Source organism: Pseudonaja textilis, chromosome 2, assembly GCF_049901715.1.
Source record: "Pseudonaja textilis isolate UNSWEBS1 chromosome 2, rPseTex1.2, whole genome shotgun sequence".
NCBI lineage: Eukaryota > Metazoa > Chordata > Lepidosauria > Squamata > Elapidae > Pseudonaja > Pseudonaja textilis.
Window position 1 is genome coordinate 77,123,072 of NC_141991.1, and position 18,501 is coordinate 77,141,572.

The 18,501-nt window shown below is 36.5% G+C and overlaps 1 protein-coding gene across 6 annotated transcripts; it reads right to left on the reverse strand.

Annotated features, from left to right (window-relative positions):
* Positions 1-4,927: 4,927 nt before the first annotated feature.
* Positions 4,928-16,721, reverse strand: SMAD5 (SMAD family member 5). Of its 6 annotated transcripts, none has more exons than XM_026696519.2 (8): positions 16,623-16,721; positions 15,696-15,810; positions 13,920-14,441; positions 12,698-12,949; positions 11,974-12,093; positions 10,754-10,975; positions 9,416-9,672; positions 4,928-8,729 (listed from the first exon to the last, which is right to left on the reverse strand). In XM_026696519.2, exons 3-8 carry the CDS (start codon positions 14,320-14,322, stop codon positions 8,586-8,588), a joined length of 1,398 nt encoding a protein of 465 aa, XP_026552304.1. In that variant the 5' UTR covers positions 14,323-14,441; positions 15,696-15,810; positions 16,623-16,721; the 3' UTR covers positions 4,928-8,585. The 6 variants fall into 6 exon arrangements, with proteins under 6 accessions (XP_026552304.1, XP_087780484.1, XP_087780486.1 ...); XM_087924358.1 differs by having other exon boundaries at positions 7,602-8,729; positions 15,626-15,810; XM_087924360.1 differs by having other exon boundaries at positions 7,602-8,729; positions 15,626-15,810; positions 16,619-16,715.
* Between the last annotated feature and the right edge of the window lie 1,780 nt (positions 16,722-18,501).

Consider the following 18,501-nt stretch of genomic DNA (forward strand, 5'->3'; position numbering starts at 1 on the left):
TTGAAATAAAATGATGATGAACGCAATGGGAAACAATGACTGACATGTAGGAATTAATTTACAAGTAAAAGTGTGAAATGTCTAACCTTTTATTTTTCTTTCCCTTCCCTTTTAAAGTCTTCTTTAAAGCTGGCACATCGAAATAGGATTTTTTTTGTTGTTGTTTCTTAAACACAGAACTCGTTTCTGGAATCTCTTCTAAATTCTTGAACTAATTTTTAGTTGTTCTAACATAAAATAGGATCATATTAACATATTTCCTTCAAGAGACCTGTCTTCATTTATAAAATGATTTGGTTGTCAAATGTAGCACAATGTGTTAAGAAATGAAGTGATAGAAGAATCAACAATATTACTTGAAAGATATATGAGACAGGAGAAAGCAGTTGCATTGAATTTTACTTTCCCTTTGTATGCTGAAGGGGCACAATGCTGATTGATGTTCAGGCCAAATCACTAGCTCTGTACCTGTATCCCTATAAGATTTTAAATAGCAATCGCATTTAGACTTATATACTACTTCACAGTGCTTTGCAGTTTACATAGTCAACATATTGCCCCCAATCATTTGTTCAGAATCTCACAAGAGCAAGAAGACTCTTGTGTAAATATTGATAGAGTCAACTTTGATGCACTGCTCTTTGAGACTGTAATCTACAGAGGCATAGAGAGCTTTAGATCCCTAACACCCTCCATCCTTTGCAAAACAGAAGTTAAAATTTCCCTTTCTGGCAGATGTTGCTCTTTGAAGGCTAGAGATCTTTTCAGAGCTAAACAACTCACAGACTGCATGGGGTCCAAAATGCAGTAGCCTATAAATTGTTGTAGTCCCATAACATGCATTAGGTACAATTCTGGGTATAATGCAGAGTTGACCTTAAGCTACATATCCATATAAACCATGGCATTGAGTTATTTACGATACACAAATGTATGATCAACATGGAAGCAACCAATCCATCCAATCATACAGACTATCAGAAACTCCTGGTGATTTCCCAAATTTTAAAGGAAAAGAGGTAAAGCTGTAATCATTATTTCTCCATTGAAGTCAACGTAGTTAGATTACAGTTAGATTGACCCCCTGAGTACTGGCTGAGACATGCCAAGATATTTACTTCCTAAGCGATAAGACTCATAAACCTATGTGTAGATGACAGATTTGCCGATAAGTAATTTCAGGGTTTGTAGTATATTTGTAGTACATTAAACTCTTCTGAGTGGTTGCAAAATGCTGACCCCATCCTCTCCTACACAGAAAAAAAGAGATTTGAATCCTAGGGTGAAAGGAATGTAGATTTAGTTCAGACATGGGAAAATATTATTGCCATACAGTCTCAGGTATCCTGATTCTCAGTTCTAAGTACAGAGAAACCCAATTTTGTATCCAATTGTCCTACTTTTATTTAAAACAATTGGTCTGTCAAACTGAAGTGATCTGACCAACCTTGCAACAAGGTATAGCGGCCCTAGTATTTTATGGCTGTTAGTTGAAATAATTGAGAATTCTTTTCTTGAAATGAACTCAAAAGGATTAAGTGATAAGCTTTTTTACTTTAGGCACCCTTGATGAGACAGATTGACAGAAAATTTTCAGTTCTTTCTAGAACAGCTTAGGGAATAGAGCAGAACATTATCATAACTACCTCCATGACAAGCTAAGCTTCCCACAGGTATGGAAAGAGGAAAATAGGCTGGCTGCAACATTCGACAAGCATGACAGAATGGGATCTCCAAGTAGAGACTGCCAGAAACTCGCTCAGTAAAGCATTTAACCCAGGCTCCAGCCAAAAGGATTTCTAAGAGTAAAGCAAGAAAGGTTTAGGTTCCTCCCAAACTTTTGAATTTTTTCTTCCCCCACAATTCTTCCCAGGGAAATTGAAACAGCTTGGCTCAGGAAATAATGGCAATAGCATTCATTCTATCTGGTTATATGACACCTAAGTTATGTACATGTTTGCCAAGAGGTCCAGCAGTGATCATGTTTTGTTCTTCCCTGTCTATTAATGCTTATTACTAAAACCAATCCTTTAAAGCCTTTGGAGCACCAATTGATTCTTAATTCCTATCTTTGCCTGTTTTCTGCTATCTGTCTCATAGTCTCAGCACAAGCACTTTAATATATGCTCTCAAATATACCCAAATATTAATAAAGAGTTGAATTCTTTGTAGCGTAGAAGAAACAGAAATTAAAAAAAACCCATTAAGATGAAGAATAACTTTCAGAAAGATACTTTTTAAGCCTATACCTGAGACAGCTCCAAAACTCTACACAAAACTGGGAATACCTTTTGAAAGGACATTGCTTCATTTATAATAACCATATTAACACAGTCAAGATCAAATGCAGAAATGCTCAAAGAATGAAGGTAAAATGTATTGTTGGAATAACATATCTTACAAAGTAAACAGTACAGAAGTTGCATCCATGATATACACTGATATACATTAGAATAATATGAATTAAATAGCAGAGGAAGGGAAATTTAAAGAATATAAACTACTCTATGAATCCAGACTACACTTTCTCAAAAGTATTAACAAAAATCACAGGAATAAGTCACATTAGTTATTCATGCAATAGTTTGAAATGTTTTATTAAATATATTGTTACCAGGCAACAATATATGAATTAAATAGCAGAGGAAGGGAAATTTAAAGAATATAAACTACTTTATGAATCCAGACTACACTTTCTCAAAAGTATTAACAAAAATCACAGGAATAAGTCACATTAGTTATTCATGCAATAGTTTGAAATGTTTTATTAAATATATTGTTACCAGGCAACAATTCAGGCAACAAATAGTTTTTCTTATTCCATAACATAGTTTAAGCAAGCAAGACTTTGAAAAAATATTTTTCCAGTTATAAAGCCTACAACAGGCCTACAAGAAGTAATCATCACTAACACTATGGAACATATCCATAGTTAAATAAACCAAGCAACAATTCTTGTTACATAGTTTTGCCCAGTATTATTCTATGCAGATTGTTAGACTGAGCTTTAAAAAAAAGTAAATTGAGTAAAAAAAAGTATTCTGAGACAAAAGTAATTAAATTACAATTCCTGATTCAGCCTTACTTATTGTGGTACTTACAATGTGTTAGGAAAATGAAATAAAACTATTTATGATCTTTTAAGCAGGCCTGTAATTCAATATTGCTGCCTCTGATTGAAATAACCAGACTGATCTACGATTTAGTTAATTCAATTTCGCAGGAAACTAAACTAATATCTAGAGAGGAAGTGCCTAGTACACTTTTGATAACCATGAAATAAAAGCTCTTTAGCACAGGTGCAATTCACAAATAATTGCGAATGGAGAATTTCCTCATCTTCCTCTCTATATAAAAACAGATGTGTGTGTAATGTTCCAGCAGAATTCTGGAACGCCTCGAGCAACTTCAACAAAATTTGGTACACAGATGACTTACCCTCTTGGAAACAAATACTGTGGGGGTAAGACACTCCTAACACCCCTTAGGGGTGGGGGGTGGGGGTTGGTGCCTTAAAAACAATGGAGTTGCCATGGTAACGGGTTCAAAGTACTCCACAAGGGGGTTCCCACTGACATGATGCTGGGAGAGTGAGCTACTAGGCCTGACTAAAGAATAAGAGAGACAGTAGCCTCACAGACAGTACAATACCGTGAGTCCCAACTACAGAATTTTCCTGTCTAATACAAGATTGGCATAAATTAATACCCAGGCAGCGCCGGGTTATCAGCTAGTCTCTTATAAAGATGGCTAAGAGAGATTCCTATAATGCACAGTAAGAAATGAAAATATCCATTTATTCAAAACAAATACTAACTTAAACAGTTAAGACTGTGATTTGGATTAAATCTGAACATACATTCAGTTTTATCCTTATATGTGTCTAATAGTATTAACATTATCCTCTTATCTTCTTTACTACACCCTCTTATTTGTATTATTATTATGGTTATTATTTCTCTGTTGCTTTGCATGTACACTGAGAGCTTCTGCACCGGAGACAAATGCCTTGTGTATCTAATCACACTTAGCCAAAGTATTCTATTCTATTCTATTCTATTCTATTCTATTCTATTCTATTCTATTCTATTCTATTCTATCATGGAAAGACAATAATTACTGGTTTATTGTAAAGCAACTTACTTTTACTGGTTATAGCATAAATTTAGCACTGATTATCTTCCGACTATAGCTACACAAAGTTTAAACAAAAGCTACCAACAAAAAAATAAAAAATGAAAAAAAATCGTATGTGTATACAAAGCCCCAAATTGCCAGAAGGGAACTGTAAGATATAACAGAAAAGACAAGAGAGCTGAAATAGTGTTTAATACATTTGTCTCAGCAGAGAAATAAGGAAAAATCAGATATTAACTTATTGCTGTAATACAGTCCGAAAATATACATTTGCTACAAGAATACTACATATATTCTGATGGCAATAATTTGTTGAAATTGCATGCAAAATTATATAATAATTTCTGCTGCCCGTAATTCAAAATACATCAAAAAGTCCATTTTTTATCCCTGGTACCTAATATTATAAATGTTATAGTGTTATAAACTATTTATAAATGGCTTGAGCAGTTAAAAAAGGGCTTCCTACCCAGATTCTAAACATTTTAGAAAAACTGCAAATGAGTTATCACTCTATAGAAGATGTTATTAGATATTATTACCTGGATTAGATTTATAGTAAAATCAATTGCAATCCAAAAAAATTAGGATGGGGTGTCAAACCCACGTGGTCGCGGCGACATCACGGCATACCAGGAATTTCCCCCCCTTCGCTAAACCGGGCATGAGCATAGCCAGCACATGATGCATCCAGCCCACAGGCCGGGAGTTTGACAGCCCTGATTTAGGATGTCTCTATTGTTGTCTCTCAATCATATACTGTTGTAACCTTCTGCCTTTAAAAAAAAAAAAATTACAGAACTCCCAGCCAGCATGGGTTTCTACAAATTCATTGTGGGGTTGGGAAAGATTGAGCAACTGGCATAATCTATCTAGCACTCTTTATAGTCCCCATTCATTTAACTAGGAAGAAACTGCTCAGAACACCTAGGGAATTCTGACCTTAACTAACTGAATATTCAATAAAAACAGCTTCTTAAAATAAGAGCCAGCAAAATAGTATCTCTACTTCTCCTGTTCAAAGTAAGTAACTCTGGAGTAAGCTGTTACTTTTTAGACCTTCAGGAGAAACTAGCAACACTTATATCATAAGTTTTATAAGGTGAATTTTCAAATTTTAACTTGTTTTCAAAACATCTTTTCTCACAACATGTACACAATTTTATTCTTTATCCTTGGAGAAACTTTGCCATCTACTTCTCTCTCAACATATCTGAATCAAAGGCCAAATATGAAGGGTACATTTTTTCACCCCGAGTTATCATAGAACACACTATCATGATCTATTGACATCCTTTTATCCAGCAATTTAAATGGCTTTAAAAAGGATCGGACAAAATGATCACATACAAGATTAACAGTTACTATCCATGTTAATTATATAGCACAGCTCTAAATGATAAGACAATAGAGAATTATGGCAAAGGGCAATTGCTCTATCCTGCTTACAGACTAATGCAATCATCTAGTTCATTCCTATAGAATGATGGTCAAGATAGGCCTTAACTTTACAGTGCTCTATTCTTACATTCTTAAGATAATACCATGCATTAGAAATTGCACCTTCTCTGTTCAGGAATCTCAAGTTTAAAACTGTTAACTTTAACGGTAAAATTATTAAAACATTTTCCTAGAATTTAGAGCTAGTCTTCAAGGGCATCGGCACAGAATATACAAGGATGTGATATTTCAAATACCACAAAAATTATCAACCAAGATTACAAGTATTTAAATGGCAACAGTACACTAATCTCCTTGCCACATGGCTGAATGTTTATTTACATTGCAAACAAGCCAACTTTAGTCTCATATCTTCTATTTTCCCATATTAACTATTAATTTCTCAAAAACTGAAGAACTTGTATTCAATTCAGGGACTCCAAACACACATTCATTCAACTTAAGAAGTGCCTTGAAATAATTAGCGTATCATGTGAGTTGGGAATAATTAGTTTCTTGGGATTGCAATGGATATGTCAAACAAAAAAGGACAATTACCTTGAAAAAGCAAATTCCATGCTGGGTATATTATTAAATGAACAGAATTAAATTGCCAACATGTTAATATTGCCACACTTTGTCTAGCACTTCTGATCACTGTACCAAACCTTTTCTTAGTAGAATATGAGGTCATGAACTGAAGTTGAATCAGAAAAGATCAAGTATAACAAAGAAGGCAGATAAAATTATGAGATTCACAACTATAAATAGCTAGAGTTTAGACAAATTCTAAAAGGACACCAATGGCACTAATTGTGGTGACTAGATATCTTAAGTTAAAACAAAACAAAAGGACAACTTGCCTTTTAATATTGAGTTGTTTTAAACACAAACAGAAGAGGCCTTTAATTTGACCCAGCATGGGTCTTCCCAATCTAACTTCTTCTCCCTCATTTTATACAAAGTTATTTCTGTAAGACATTCTCCTCCATATAGAATTTTAGGATTACCAAATTTAACCAAACATCATATTAAGATAAGCTTGCTGTAAGGCAAGAACTCTCAGTCAAAATTGGGTAAGATACCTGCCTTGTGCCAACATATACTATTATGGATCTGCATATGTTCTTGATTATTCTAACACAAGAATGAAGGATACAACCACTTATAAAGAGTGTAGAAGGTTCTCCTCACACTCACACTGACTAAAATTCTCTTTTTGAGCTCAGATAGCTTCGATGGAATCCATGCAAAATTTCATACTTTGTTGTAAGAAGTTCCCTTTTAATTCCTAGCATTGAAGGGGCAAAATAAAAACTTTTAAAAAAATATCCAAGAGCTACTTCTGACACATATTGCCTTCCATGTCCAAGGAAAGAAATTAAAACTGTAAGTATTTTTAGAGGGGGAAAGCCTTAAACAATTTACCATTGAAAACTGAAATTTCAAGGAAAGAGTATATATTTAAAGGCAAAGTTTCAACCAATTACTGATTGCATAGATGAGCATCAGACAAACAAATTTAGGGAAATTTCATCTCCGTTTCAATTTAAATTAAACCTTACTTTAACTTGTAATGGCTGTTGACTCTAATATATTGTTTCTTTAGTCCAAAGAATCAAAATATTCCTGAATGGAGACAAATAATGCATAATACACACCTGTATCCCTCTGACAAACCATTCATCATCTTTCCATTGGCTTAGTCAAAACAATTCTAAATATGATCCAGATGTTAAGATTTCCAGCTCATTACATTATACAAGAAATTGTGTATGAATGATTAAGGTTCATGAACAACATAACAAAGGTATACTGTACATCCTAAGTTTAAAAATGTGCTTCATGTTTTCAATATATGCCTTTAGCAGGAATCATTAGCCTATTTGTAAAGGGAAGGTAGAAAAGACAAGAAAGATAAAGATGTTAAAAGGGGCGTTGATAGCAAGAGACAATTTGCTATGTCAACCACCAATCAGTGTGCATAGCCTCCATGAGATTACTCCTGAAAGAATGTAGCCCTTGCCAATAAAAAAAAGGTTTATTGTACATCATACAACTTCCAGTCACCCACATGACAATATTCTCATAAATCATTATGAAAATGAGCTTCCTCAGCAAAAAAAAAAAAAGCAAGTGTTTTACAACACTTACTAGATAAAATTTAAATCTCCCCAAAACAGAAGTAATATTTAAAGAAAAAAATATTGAAAATTAGCAAATGTAAATTTTTAGGAAGCTTCCAGACTATTTTCTACCAAAATGCAAAATAAAATATAAAGCACAATGCACATTCTTGCAATGTAATATACAGCACTTTAGTATTTTGTATTCAAATAAATGTTAACTGCCTCAAACAGTGCATACCCTGGATAAAACATCTGTTAAGCACCAATCCTACACACATTCATCTGAATTTCCCTGGACTTTGATCTGAGTACAGGACTAAATTATGAAAGCAACACTGAACTGTGATGAAAGTAACTAAAGGAGAGCCTGCTCTAATGTATTTTGTTATCACTATCTGTAACAGATGCTTGTCAACATGTACACATTGAGGTCATATTTAAGCTAAAGGCAATCTTACGTAAATTAAAGCTAGCTCTCTGTAGGTTTAGATCACCCATAAAACCATATAGTAATATTAAAAACTGATGGTAAATTGGAGCTATATAGATTTAGCAAATGAGATAGTGTTTGTTATTCATTGTGTAAAGTCATTCAAGAATGTGTCCTCAGAAAACATGTTAAAATACTTCCAGTGGAATCAAAAGTTGTTCAAATATGTATAGCTCAGGTAAAACAGTTTCTGCATTTTTCAGTTTTCCTGCAAATTGAACAGTCTTAATATGAAATGAAAGGGAAAACGATGTTAAAACAATGGAATTGGTCATTTGTAGAAGAAGAAAGCTAACTTATGACGTATTCCTACAGAATCCACACTGGAAGCTTCTGGAAAATTAGAAAATGGTCACTAAAATTGTGGTTGCTGAAGAAATACTTTGGCACTATGAAACAGAAGAAATAGGATTAAGTGGGGAGCCCATTTGGGTAAGTACTTTATCCAGCCACTGAAGAGGCCCATGAAGATGGATTTCTATCCAACACGGGGTGCTTGTAACATCTTGTCGGTGGTATTCTGCTCCCCATCCCTATAAAGAATGATATGAATTTAACTGGATTAGAATTAGACACTGGAACAACTGATTAATACAACAATTTCCATTTTTAAAAAATGATTTGGTTTGAAAAATGTAATGCTTATCTCCATCCCATTCAACCAAAACATGTCATTTAAACCATCAATCCCTAATGTCTCCTAGTTTTGATGGAACACAATTTATAATATTTTTACTTATGATGGGCACATGATGATATGATGCAAAACTACAACTTGGCAGAAACTGCAATCATCACTGACCACTCATAAATTGTACTGGAATTGTGATTAATTATCCCCTAAGTAGGTATATTCCCACCCCATTTTTCTGTGAGGGAGGAAATAATACTATTTATAAGGTCAATAGAAAGAAGTGGGTAATCTTCATCCTTATTTCATCCTGCAAATGAATAAATGGAAAGACATCTAGCCAACTATCCATTCATTGTTATGTATATATTTAGGCATCTATCCTACTATCTATACATCCTTCTAACTTATTCACAACAACAAAGAATAATAAATATGAAATGCTGAATTAACTCTGAGGATTTGCTAATTAAACATAGCAAAATTGCCAAAATCTGTTATATGTTAAAATTGCAGTCCTATGTAATATATTCCAGATATATTTCAAGCAGATACAATATTGTAAATAACGAATATACCATGTCTTACCTTTACAAAACTCATTCGAATTGTGCACATTTTGGTGAGCTCATATACTGCCTCAAATCCATGATTGACTGATTGAGCTAGAAGCTGAGCAAATTCCTGATTGTTAAAAATTTTAAGACTACAGCCACTGGGAATCTTGCATACAGTTGTAGGGTGAAATCCATGATGATAATTACAATTCCTACTTTGTACGAATATGCTGCTGTCACTCAGGCATTCTGCATAGACTTCCCCACCAACATAATACAGATGAACGCCTAGGGGAAGGAAAAAAATCCCAAATATTTAACAGAGTTAACTTGAAAAAAATGATTATAGCCTCTTCCTTTCAGCTGTTAGGAACCCTAGCCAAATTTCTATTTGAAAGGATTCCAATTGTTTCCAGTTGTTTAAATATGTCAAGTATATCATTTCAAACACCAAATATCTTAACCACTAGATGTCCTCATCTCCCTTCACTCAATACATGATAGAATTATTCAATAAATGATAAAGTATTTTTTTCTTGTCTCATCAATTGGGCTTAGTGTGCAGGCATGCTGGTATGGGAGATGGATTTTAGGATTTTAAGTCATCACCAACACTTTGAATTGTATCTGGAAAGAACTTGCATGACTTGTAGAACAAGTCTTTATAAGGAACGGACAGTTAACATCCATTATTGCTCACCGCTACCCAATGCTGTTTTGAAAAGCTTTTCCAAGATAGTCCCAAGGAAAATACGTAGTAATAAAATCCAATCTAAAATTAATCCATATTGTGTATCTGCTCTTATCAGGAACGGATACAGGTAACAAGCCAACTGACATTAAACGATGCTGTCTCCTAAAATTCTATGTGCAAAGCTAAATCCAGAAGCATCTAAAGACTACAAACTGATTTTTTTCAGAAGATGCTATACCTTGATTTGGGCTGCATTCTGCCAAATCACCCTCTGTATCACAAGTATATTCAAGGATATTTTAGGAACTATGCAATGTCTTTCAAACCAGAAAAATAACCTGTCATGTTTAGCTATCACTGTCCCCTTCAGCTCTTAACTTTTGTTTTATTTTCAGTATGACTTGTTATGAGAGTCAGGAGATCTGTACAAATAGTACAAGAGATTACAAAATAATTAACTATTTGTTTACCATTAAATCTTTAGTGATAAAAGTCTTAATAGAAATGTTTTGATTCAATGTTTCATTTACAAAGTTTGTTTGTTTTCAAGCTGAATTGTTCAGATTTACAGTATTTTTTCATGTGTCGTATTATCAAAACTGTATAATTGCATTTAATTTATCCAAACTGCAAACACAGTCTATTTACAATTATATAAGCATACTTCAGGATTACCTTTTCCAATGTGTCTCCGAGTGTTCTCAATTGTTGAGTTACGATTAACATTGGACAGCAAACCTAAGCAGAACCTGTTTTTGTTGTTAGAAGGATCTGTAAATCCATCCACTAAGATACTGGTAGAAGATGCATGAAAAGCCTCCCCAACACGATTGTTTAGTTCGTAATACACTATGGAACACCAGTGTTTGGGTTCTTCATAGGCCACAGGATGAACATCTATGAACAAACATGAAATACCTGTAATAATTCCAGCATTTACAGTCTCTTGCCTACAGTATTAAGCATTTATGCATTTTTCTTATTGTTAAAGAACTTCAGTTATATTCCTGCAGAAATCTTCCTAACAGGTCGCACCATTAACAGCAGGCTATAGACAGTATAGACTATATACTATGACTAGACTCCAGGATCCTGAATTAATTAGTGAGGTATAAATATATTAATTGAAAGAACAGCAGCAAATCTTCTGAAACATTTTAAGAGAACTTATTTCTTTAGCTAAAATTCAAATTGTGAAAGAAATATTTTTTCTAAAGATTTTCACTTACAAATAACAATAATAAAGAATTAATGCTACTTTGCATAGCTGGCATGCTTAATATATGTTGAAACATTCAACAGAAGTTAGCTACTCTTTTGAAGAACAGGCCTATAAATGATATCCATTAAAAGAAAGTTCCAATGCTACTACTATTACAGCAAATGAACGATATTTTATGTTATCCTTTTCCAAATTCCAAGTAGTTATTCTCCTTGGCATAGCCTTGAACCTTCTCTTATCAGCAGTTTGCAACACAGAAACAAATGGCCTGGAATGCAGTTTCAACTTCTTATATATGGGAATTAACAGTGTGAAACCCTCAAAATTATCCCTTAAATTCTATTTAACTGCAACTTGCTTTTAAAACAAAATACTCTCAGGTCTGTATTTCCCTCACTCTTTTTGAACCCATGATTCAGATGAAAGGATAAAATGCTGATCAGATGACATTATGTTCCTCTTTCTAGTCAACAAATTCTCTGTATCTCTAATGACCAAATTCTTAAATGTAACAATCTCACCCCATGTAGACAAGACAGTGTGAGATGCTGCACTTCACAAACTAAATAAAAGCTGTGATAATAATTTATCTTCTTTCTTCATATTATAAGTGGCAAATTATCAAAAAGTTTCAAAATGTTAACAAGTTTATAAAATCACAAGTTTAACTCACCTCTGCTCGAAATATTGGGCATGATCTGAGGAATTATACTATTGCTTGTATCCATAGACTGTGAAGTATCTTGACCCATTTGGTCTTCAGGAGGCATATATGCAGGCGGTGGTGTATCGGCTACAAATGAAAAAAAGAAAGAATACTTGAGCAGTATTAGTACATTTACCTTGAACTATCCAGTTTTTTTCAACTATAATCACAACTTGTATTTTCTGTCATTTTCTATCTCTTTCTATTTTTGTTGGAATCTAACAATTTTCTATCATGAAAATGTTTTTATTCTCAGTTGAGGTTTCTATGGGCCTCATTCGCTTCCTTTGCCAGTCATTTATGTCACAATCTATCTTGCTTCATCTATTTCATTTTCTTGGGATTAGAAACCACCAGCAGATTCTCCATCTGATATATTAACTTAAAAGCTGTTTCCTTGATATTAATGAGTTTTATCAAAGTGGATTTTAGGATTAATTATAAAAGGTTTCTCATTTTGAAACTTATTTTACTACATAGTTATTGCTGCCACTATTATCTGCTTTCGATTTAGTCTCTGAAGCTCTACAACCTTTTCTTCCTCTTCTTTCTGGTTGCTACTCTCCCTCAATCAATGTCTACTTAATCAACTTGAGTAAAAATATAGCATAAACTAAATGTAATTCTAATTTCCTCTGGTTTTATAATACAAGTTCTACTTTTCAACATTAGTCATACAAATAGCCCTTACCTGGTAGTTGAAATGGGCTAGATGGTCCAGAACTAGCTGGAGAACTTGGATAGGTACTGCCACCTGGAGATGGTGGGTATGGACTATTTGGAGACATGGGAAACGGAGTGCTATTGGGTTGTTGGAATGAATCTGGAAAGGTAGCATTGTGTGGCATATGTGGTTCATTGTGAGTTAAGTTTCTAAACTGAACCAAAAGGCTATGCTGTGGGTTAAATTCACTGTGCCTTGGCACCAAGACTGGAGGTAAAACTGCAAAAGAAAAGAAAACATATTAAAATAGGGTTCAAGATTTACACAGGTCATAATTAACTCTTGAGGAGTAAAAGTACAAAGAAAGAAGCATATGCCAGAAACTTATTGTTTCTCTACTTGGAAGAGTTACTACCGAAATGTACAACTTGAGTGACAAGGCCAGGTGTTGCTCCAGAGTCTTGAGGCCCCCAAATTTCCTCCTGAAATTGTTGCTCAATTATAACTTTTAATGTAACAAGAGTAAAAATCATTAAAAGCATGAGAATTATGACTACTAATATTTAAATCGAATCAAGAGGTTTTGCCCTGGGCTCTCCCCATTTTTCTTAAATTCTATCCAAGTTCCCCACTAAAGGCCTTGAATTTGAAAAAGTGCAAACCCTATGAAGATTATGAGTGACCAATCCATTTGCAATTTAAAATTGTACAGCTTTTCTGCATTAACTAAGACAACTGCACAAGATGATTGAACAACTGTGACGTTAAATAACAGAAAGTGTGAAAAAAAATATTTCAGGAAACATTTTCCAGATTTTCAATTATAATTGAAAAAAGATGAAAAGATTGCTATGAAAATTTACCTTATTTAACAATACAATCATCAAATCAATTGATATTGTTTATCACCAATCATTTCAAATAGCATAAAATTCAGGGAGGAAACAGTCAAAAGCAAGGTTCATATACTTCACTATGCCATTATGGAGTTCTGTTTTGGTTTAAAGCAATGGCTGTATCAGCATGGTTTGTAGACTATGTATCATCTATGGACCTGGCTATTAAGAGGACGCTCAACAATTTATGGTAAAAGCAAACCAAGGGTTGATGTAATAATGTGTGATTCTGCTCTACAAAGTATCAATGTTCCCAGATGCAATTCCCATGTACCAATTTGTCCCTCCCATTTTCAATTTGCTGTTTTGCAGCAAGTCAACTATTTTGGGTGGGTAAAGGCATTGAAACACACCTGGGCTCTCCACCCTTTTGTAATGGTATGGATTGATGCAAACTTCTTTCTGTTTAGATCCAAAAGGAAATTCACAAATGTCCAATGGCTTCAACTCATGATGACTTTGCAAATCAGGCCAACGCCACACACGGCAGTAAATCACATGGGGAAGGCCTTTGCGGTGTGACACTTGAAGTCGCCCATCTAATGAACGAGGAATTGTAACACATTTGCTGGGTTGTCCAGGAGTACTTAGTGCCTTTTCCAGTTCCTCCATGGCTCCTTTTTTCTTCTTTAGTTTTTTTACCAAAGCATCAACTGCTTTTTCTGCCCATTTTTCTTCTTCATCGCCTTGTTTCCAGCCCAACAAGCGCTTTACAGCTGGGCTAGTAAAAGAGAACAGACTGGCCATTGAGGTCATTTGACAAGTTTTAAAGCAATTTTTAGAACAAAACTGCTGATTCTCTGACAAAAAAATAACTCCGCAACTGCAGCAATGGTTAAATTCTTTTTAATCCAAGGAAGTGACTTTTCTTAGACCTATAAGAAAAATTATAGAACATCAGTTGATGCCAGCTTATCAGAGAAATGAAGGCAAACACAGAGAATAATTTGATAATTTTAAACCTCATTATATTTAAATCCCATATGATGCATATTATTAACAGCCTTTTAATTTGAACCAATTTTCATGCCATGGGGATAACACTTAAAAGACAAAACAGTCAGTGGCATTAACAAAGGAAGTCCTTTGAGCCAAACTCTTTCTTTCGTTCACAAGGGCCAATCATTTCATTAAACAGGAAAAAAAGCTTGGATTTTTTTAAAAAAGATAAATGAAAATGTTTTTTAAAACATCAATCAATTTGAAACTGAACTGTTACTGAAATGCATAGTATATCTTACGAGAAGATGGGCATCTATTAAGACAGCTGTGGAAATACTCTGGTGATTTCTGAACTGTTTAAATGATAGCAATTAGGCACTGGAAATCCTCTGGTGACTAGATACTGACAGCAATTAGGCACACTGTACACAAGAGATTCTGTAATAAAGTTGCAGTTCTGAGAAGCCACCATAGTTTCTGAGGTTTTACTCCTACCGTTCCTTTCTTTTAACTTATCCTGAACTTGGTGTTGTGATCAGGGTCATAAAAGAAAATCTATGCCTTTTGAAGAGACCACTGTGTGGATTTCATTTAAAGGAATAGAAGCAGTGAATGATCAATGGTGTAATCAGCAGTACAAAAATGAGCATTCTCTGGCAAAGGAACCAGTGAAGCCCCTTGTTGGGGAACACTGCTCAGGCCCCAAGAGAGTCAATCTGGCTTGCTGAAGAACAGAAAAATATAATGCTGAGTTACACACAGCCCCTTTTTTTTGTTACTAACAAGGTCCATCTGCAACTCTCTTTAAAAAATAAAAAGGAGTAAGGATGACAAACGGAACTAATGTGCTGTGGCAACATGTTGATAAGACCTCATAAAATCCCCCAAGAATACTCAACAAGTACAGACATAGACAATAGGCAGCTGGCAAAAAGCAGCACTAAACAAAGAGAAAGGATGTCAATAACAAGTCAGTTCCGTTTCTGCTACAGAAACTGCCAAATATTGTCTATGGGGTTTCTGATAAACTACAGCAAGTCAAAACAGCTAGCCCACCCTGCTGTATGTTCAGCCCATCAAACATGAGGCATTAAGGGCCAGAAAGCTGCCTGCTCGCCTTGCTAATTCTCAAAAGACGCTGTTTCTCAACAACTTTATAGGAAAATGTGCCTGGCAATCCCAGCTACCTGTTTTTTCAATGGAGAGAAGACAGCGGCAGGCCTCATGAGCAAAGACAGGCAACAGTTTTTTACCATCTGCATTCGGCATCTCTCTGGATGGGCGCAAAGAAAGGCTGCACAGCTAAACAAAACAAAACAAAAAACACATAAAGAACAATCCAACAACAGCCATCACAAATGTTCCCTACGTCCTCTTGCTAGGAAACTTATCAGGATGCCACAGGTGCTGACTTGGTACACTCTCTGTATTATCATAATAGGGTTAAGCTGACAAAGCGCATTTCCTCATTCAGAAGTTTAGTTCTGCCCAAGAGGCAATAAAGGATTTAGGGCTGTTCTCCTCCAAAAGGCAGGTTAATACTCTGTCCGAAACGTACAACAGTATATATACAAACAGACACTTAACATGCCTGAACAACGAATTAAAAGCGCTCCGCTTAATGGCAAATCAGCCAGAACGGGAGGCTGAGCAAGCTTGGAGTTGGAGGATAGGATCCCACAAACACACATCCTCCCATCAGCTGCTAATTGAGGACGGCCTCAATCAGGCGAGTTGCGCGGCCCGGCAATGCTAATACTTTAAAGGCATTAAATGCAATATCGATCCGTATCAGATCGCCCGCAAGCGTGGGCCAGGCCCAAACCGGGGCACCTCGGGCTCCAGTCTCGCCGGCCACTCTGCCCCGCCGCCGTTTGGTGGTGAGGCGGGGGGAAGTTGCTACGAAGAGTCCCCTCCCCCCGCCGCCTCCACCCTGGCTTGCAAAGCGAAGAAGCGCCTGGCTCGAGATGCGGACGCTTCTTCTATACCCACCCCCAGCTTGCAAAAGGCAGGCGGGCGGGCCGGGCAGAGAAGGATTCCCGCCACCACTTCCTCACCCAGCAAGCCACGAAAAGGGCGCCCCCCTCTCCAGCTTTTCCAACTGGTTTACCTACCGCCCGACGCGCGGCTGGCGGCCGAAGAGGGAAGCGGCAATCCCCGGCCAGGAGAACCGACAAGAGCTCCCGAGTCTAACCCAGGGCTCACGTGACAAGGCCATCGGGCGAAACGCGGCTGGTTGAGCCTATGCGTCAATCAAGCGTCCGAAGCCTGTGATTTGCAGAAAGAAGGAAGGAAGGCGGGAGCGTGCTCTCCAGGCTTCTGAGAGATGGGAGGCGGGGGAGAGAGGAGAGGAGAGGAGTGCAGGCCTTGAGTGTATTGGTCGCTCCGGTGTAGCGTTGCGTTCGCCGCGTAACTTGCGTTTTGCTGCTAGCCCGGCGAGGAGGCTATCCGGCTTCCTCCTCGTGATTTCATTGCGGCTTAGCGGCTCGGAGTGTTTCGGGTTCAGATACTTCTGCTCCCTAGAGAAGAAACTTGCCAACGAAGTGAGGAGGTATATACCAAAATTTCACAATGTAAGAGCTTAAAAAAAACCTACGAAAACTCGGACGTAAAAGCCAATTCGGGGAGAGAAATTAGAAGAGCTTCGGAGGAAGATCCAGACAGCCGTAAAGAAAAGTGGAAGCCACCACCAGACAAGTTTGTCAAGCTTCAAAACAAAACAAAACAAAACAAAACAAACATGAAATCAAAGAGCAGGGACCCTGGGTTCAGAAGGACAGACAATTCCTGCCCAGTATGTAATGCTGTCAGGCTGGAAGGATTTATAAAACATTGGGGAACCCAAACCAACTTCAACGGTGCTGCACTTGAGGTAAGAAAACTATACAGGTATCCTCAACAACCACAATTGAACCCAATATTTATGTTGCTAAGTGAGACATTTGTTAAGTGAGTTTTGCCTCATTTTACATTTACATTTTCTTGCCATATTTCTTAAGTAAATCACTGTAGTTAAATTAGTAGAATGGTTGTAAAGTGAATCAAGTTTTCCCATTGACTTCTGCTTGTCAGAAGGTCGCAAAAGCGGATCACAAGACAGGGCCACCATTGTAAATGTGAGTCACTAAGCATCAGAATTTCAATCAGGTATCCATGGGGATGCTACAGCAGTCATAAGTGTGAAAAATGGTCACTCATAAGTCACTTTTTTCAGTGCTGTTGTAACTTTGAACAGTCACTAAGTGAACCCTTGAAAGTCAAGGACTACCTGTATTTCAGACCATTGTTATATATGTAAAAAACCTGGGCACGTCGGTTTGACCCACAACATACTCCTTCCACGTGTGGAGCTTTGGAATCAACAGTAATCACCGCTGTTCTGCCCCAGACATGCATAGGCAAACTCAAACCAAAGTTTTCTTAAACTAGTGTGAACAGTGCTGTATGGTCTTCATGTTAGTTTTGTTGGTGTGTTTAAAGATTATGTAATCATGTATATGTCTGTTCAGACAATCATTGCAGCCTGAGGATGTCATTCCAGCTCCTGTAGAGCAAAACTCTGGAGTCAACATTGAATACAGAGGTCATCTCATCCACACAACACCGCATGTCCAGGGACTCAAGTGTCTTCTCACTGCACAGCAGTGATGGTGATGGGGAAGGATCGACCACTGCATCCATAAAGCCCCAGTCCTCAGTCAAGAAAGAAGAAGAAGATGGGAAGGGGCGAGATTCTGAACAGCATTGTGACTCTATGATGGGAGCAGCTTCAAACCTATACTACACGGATGTCCCAGTTGAGCTTCATGTATTATATAGCCCTTTGTGACTTTCTTAGCCAGCTTCCGACAAGCAAAGACAAGGCAGAAGCCAGATTCACTGAAAGACTGCATGATGCACTTAATAATTGCAGTAACCATGACAGAAAAGAACATAAAATCTGGGGCAACTCACTTAACAACCATCTTGGTTAGCAATGGTGTGGGGTCTAGG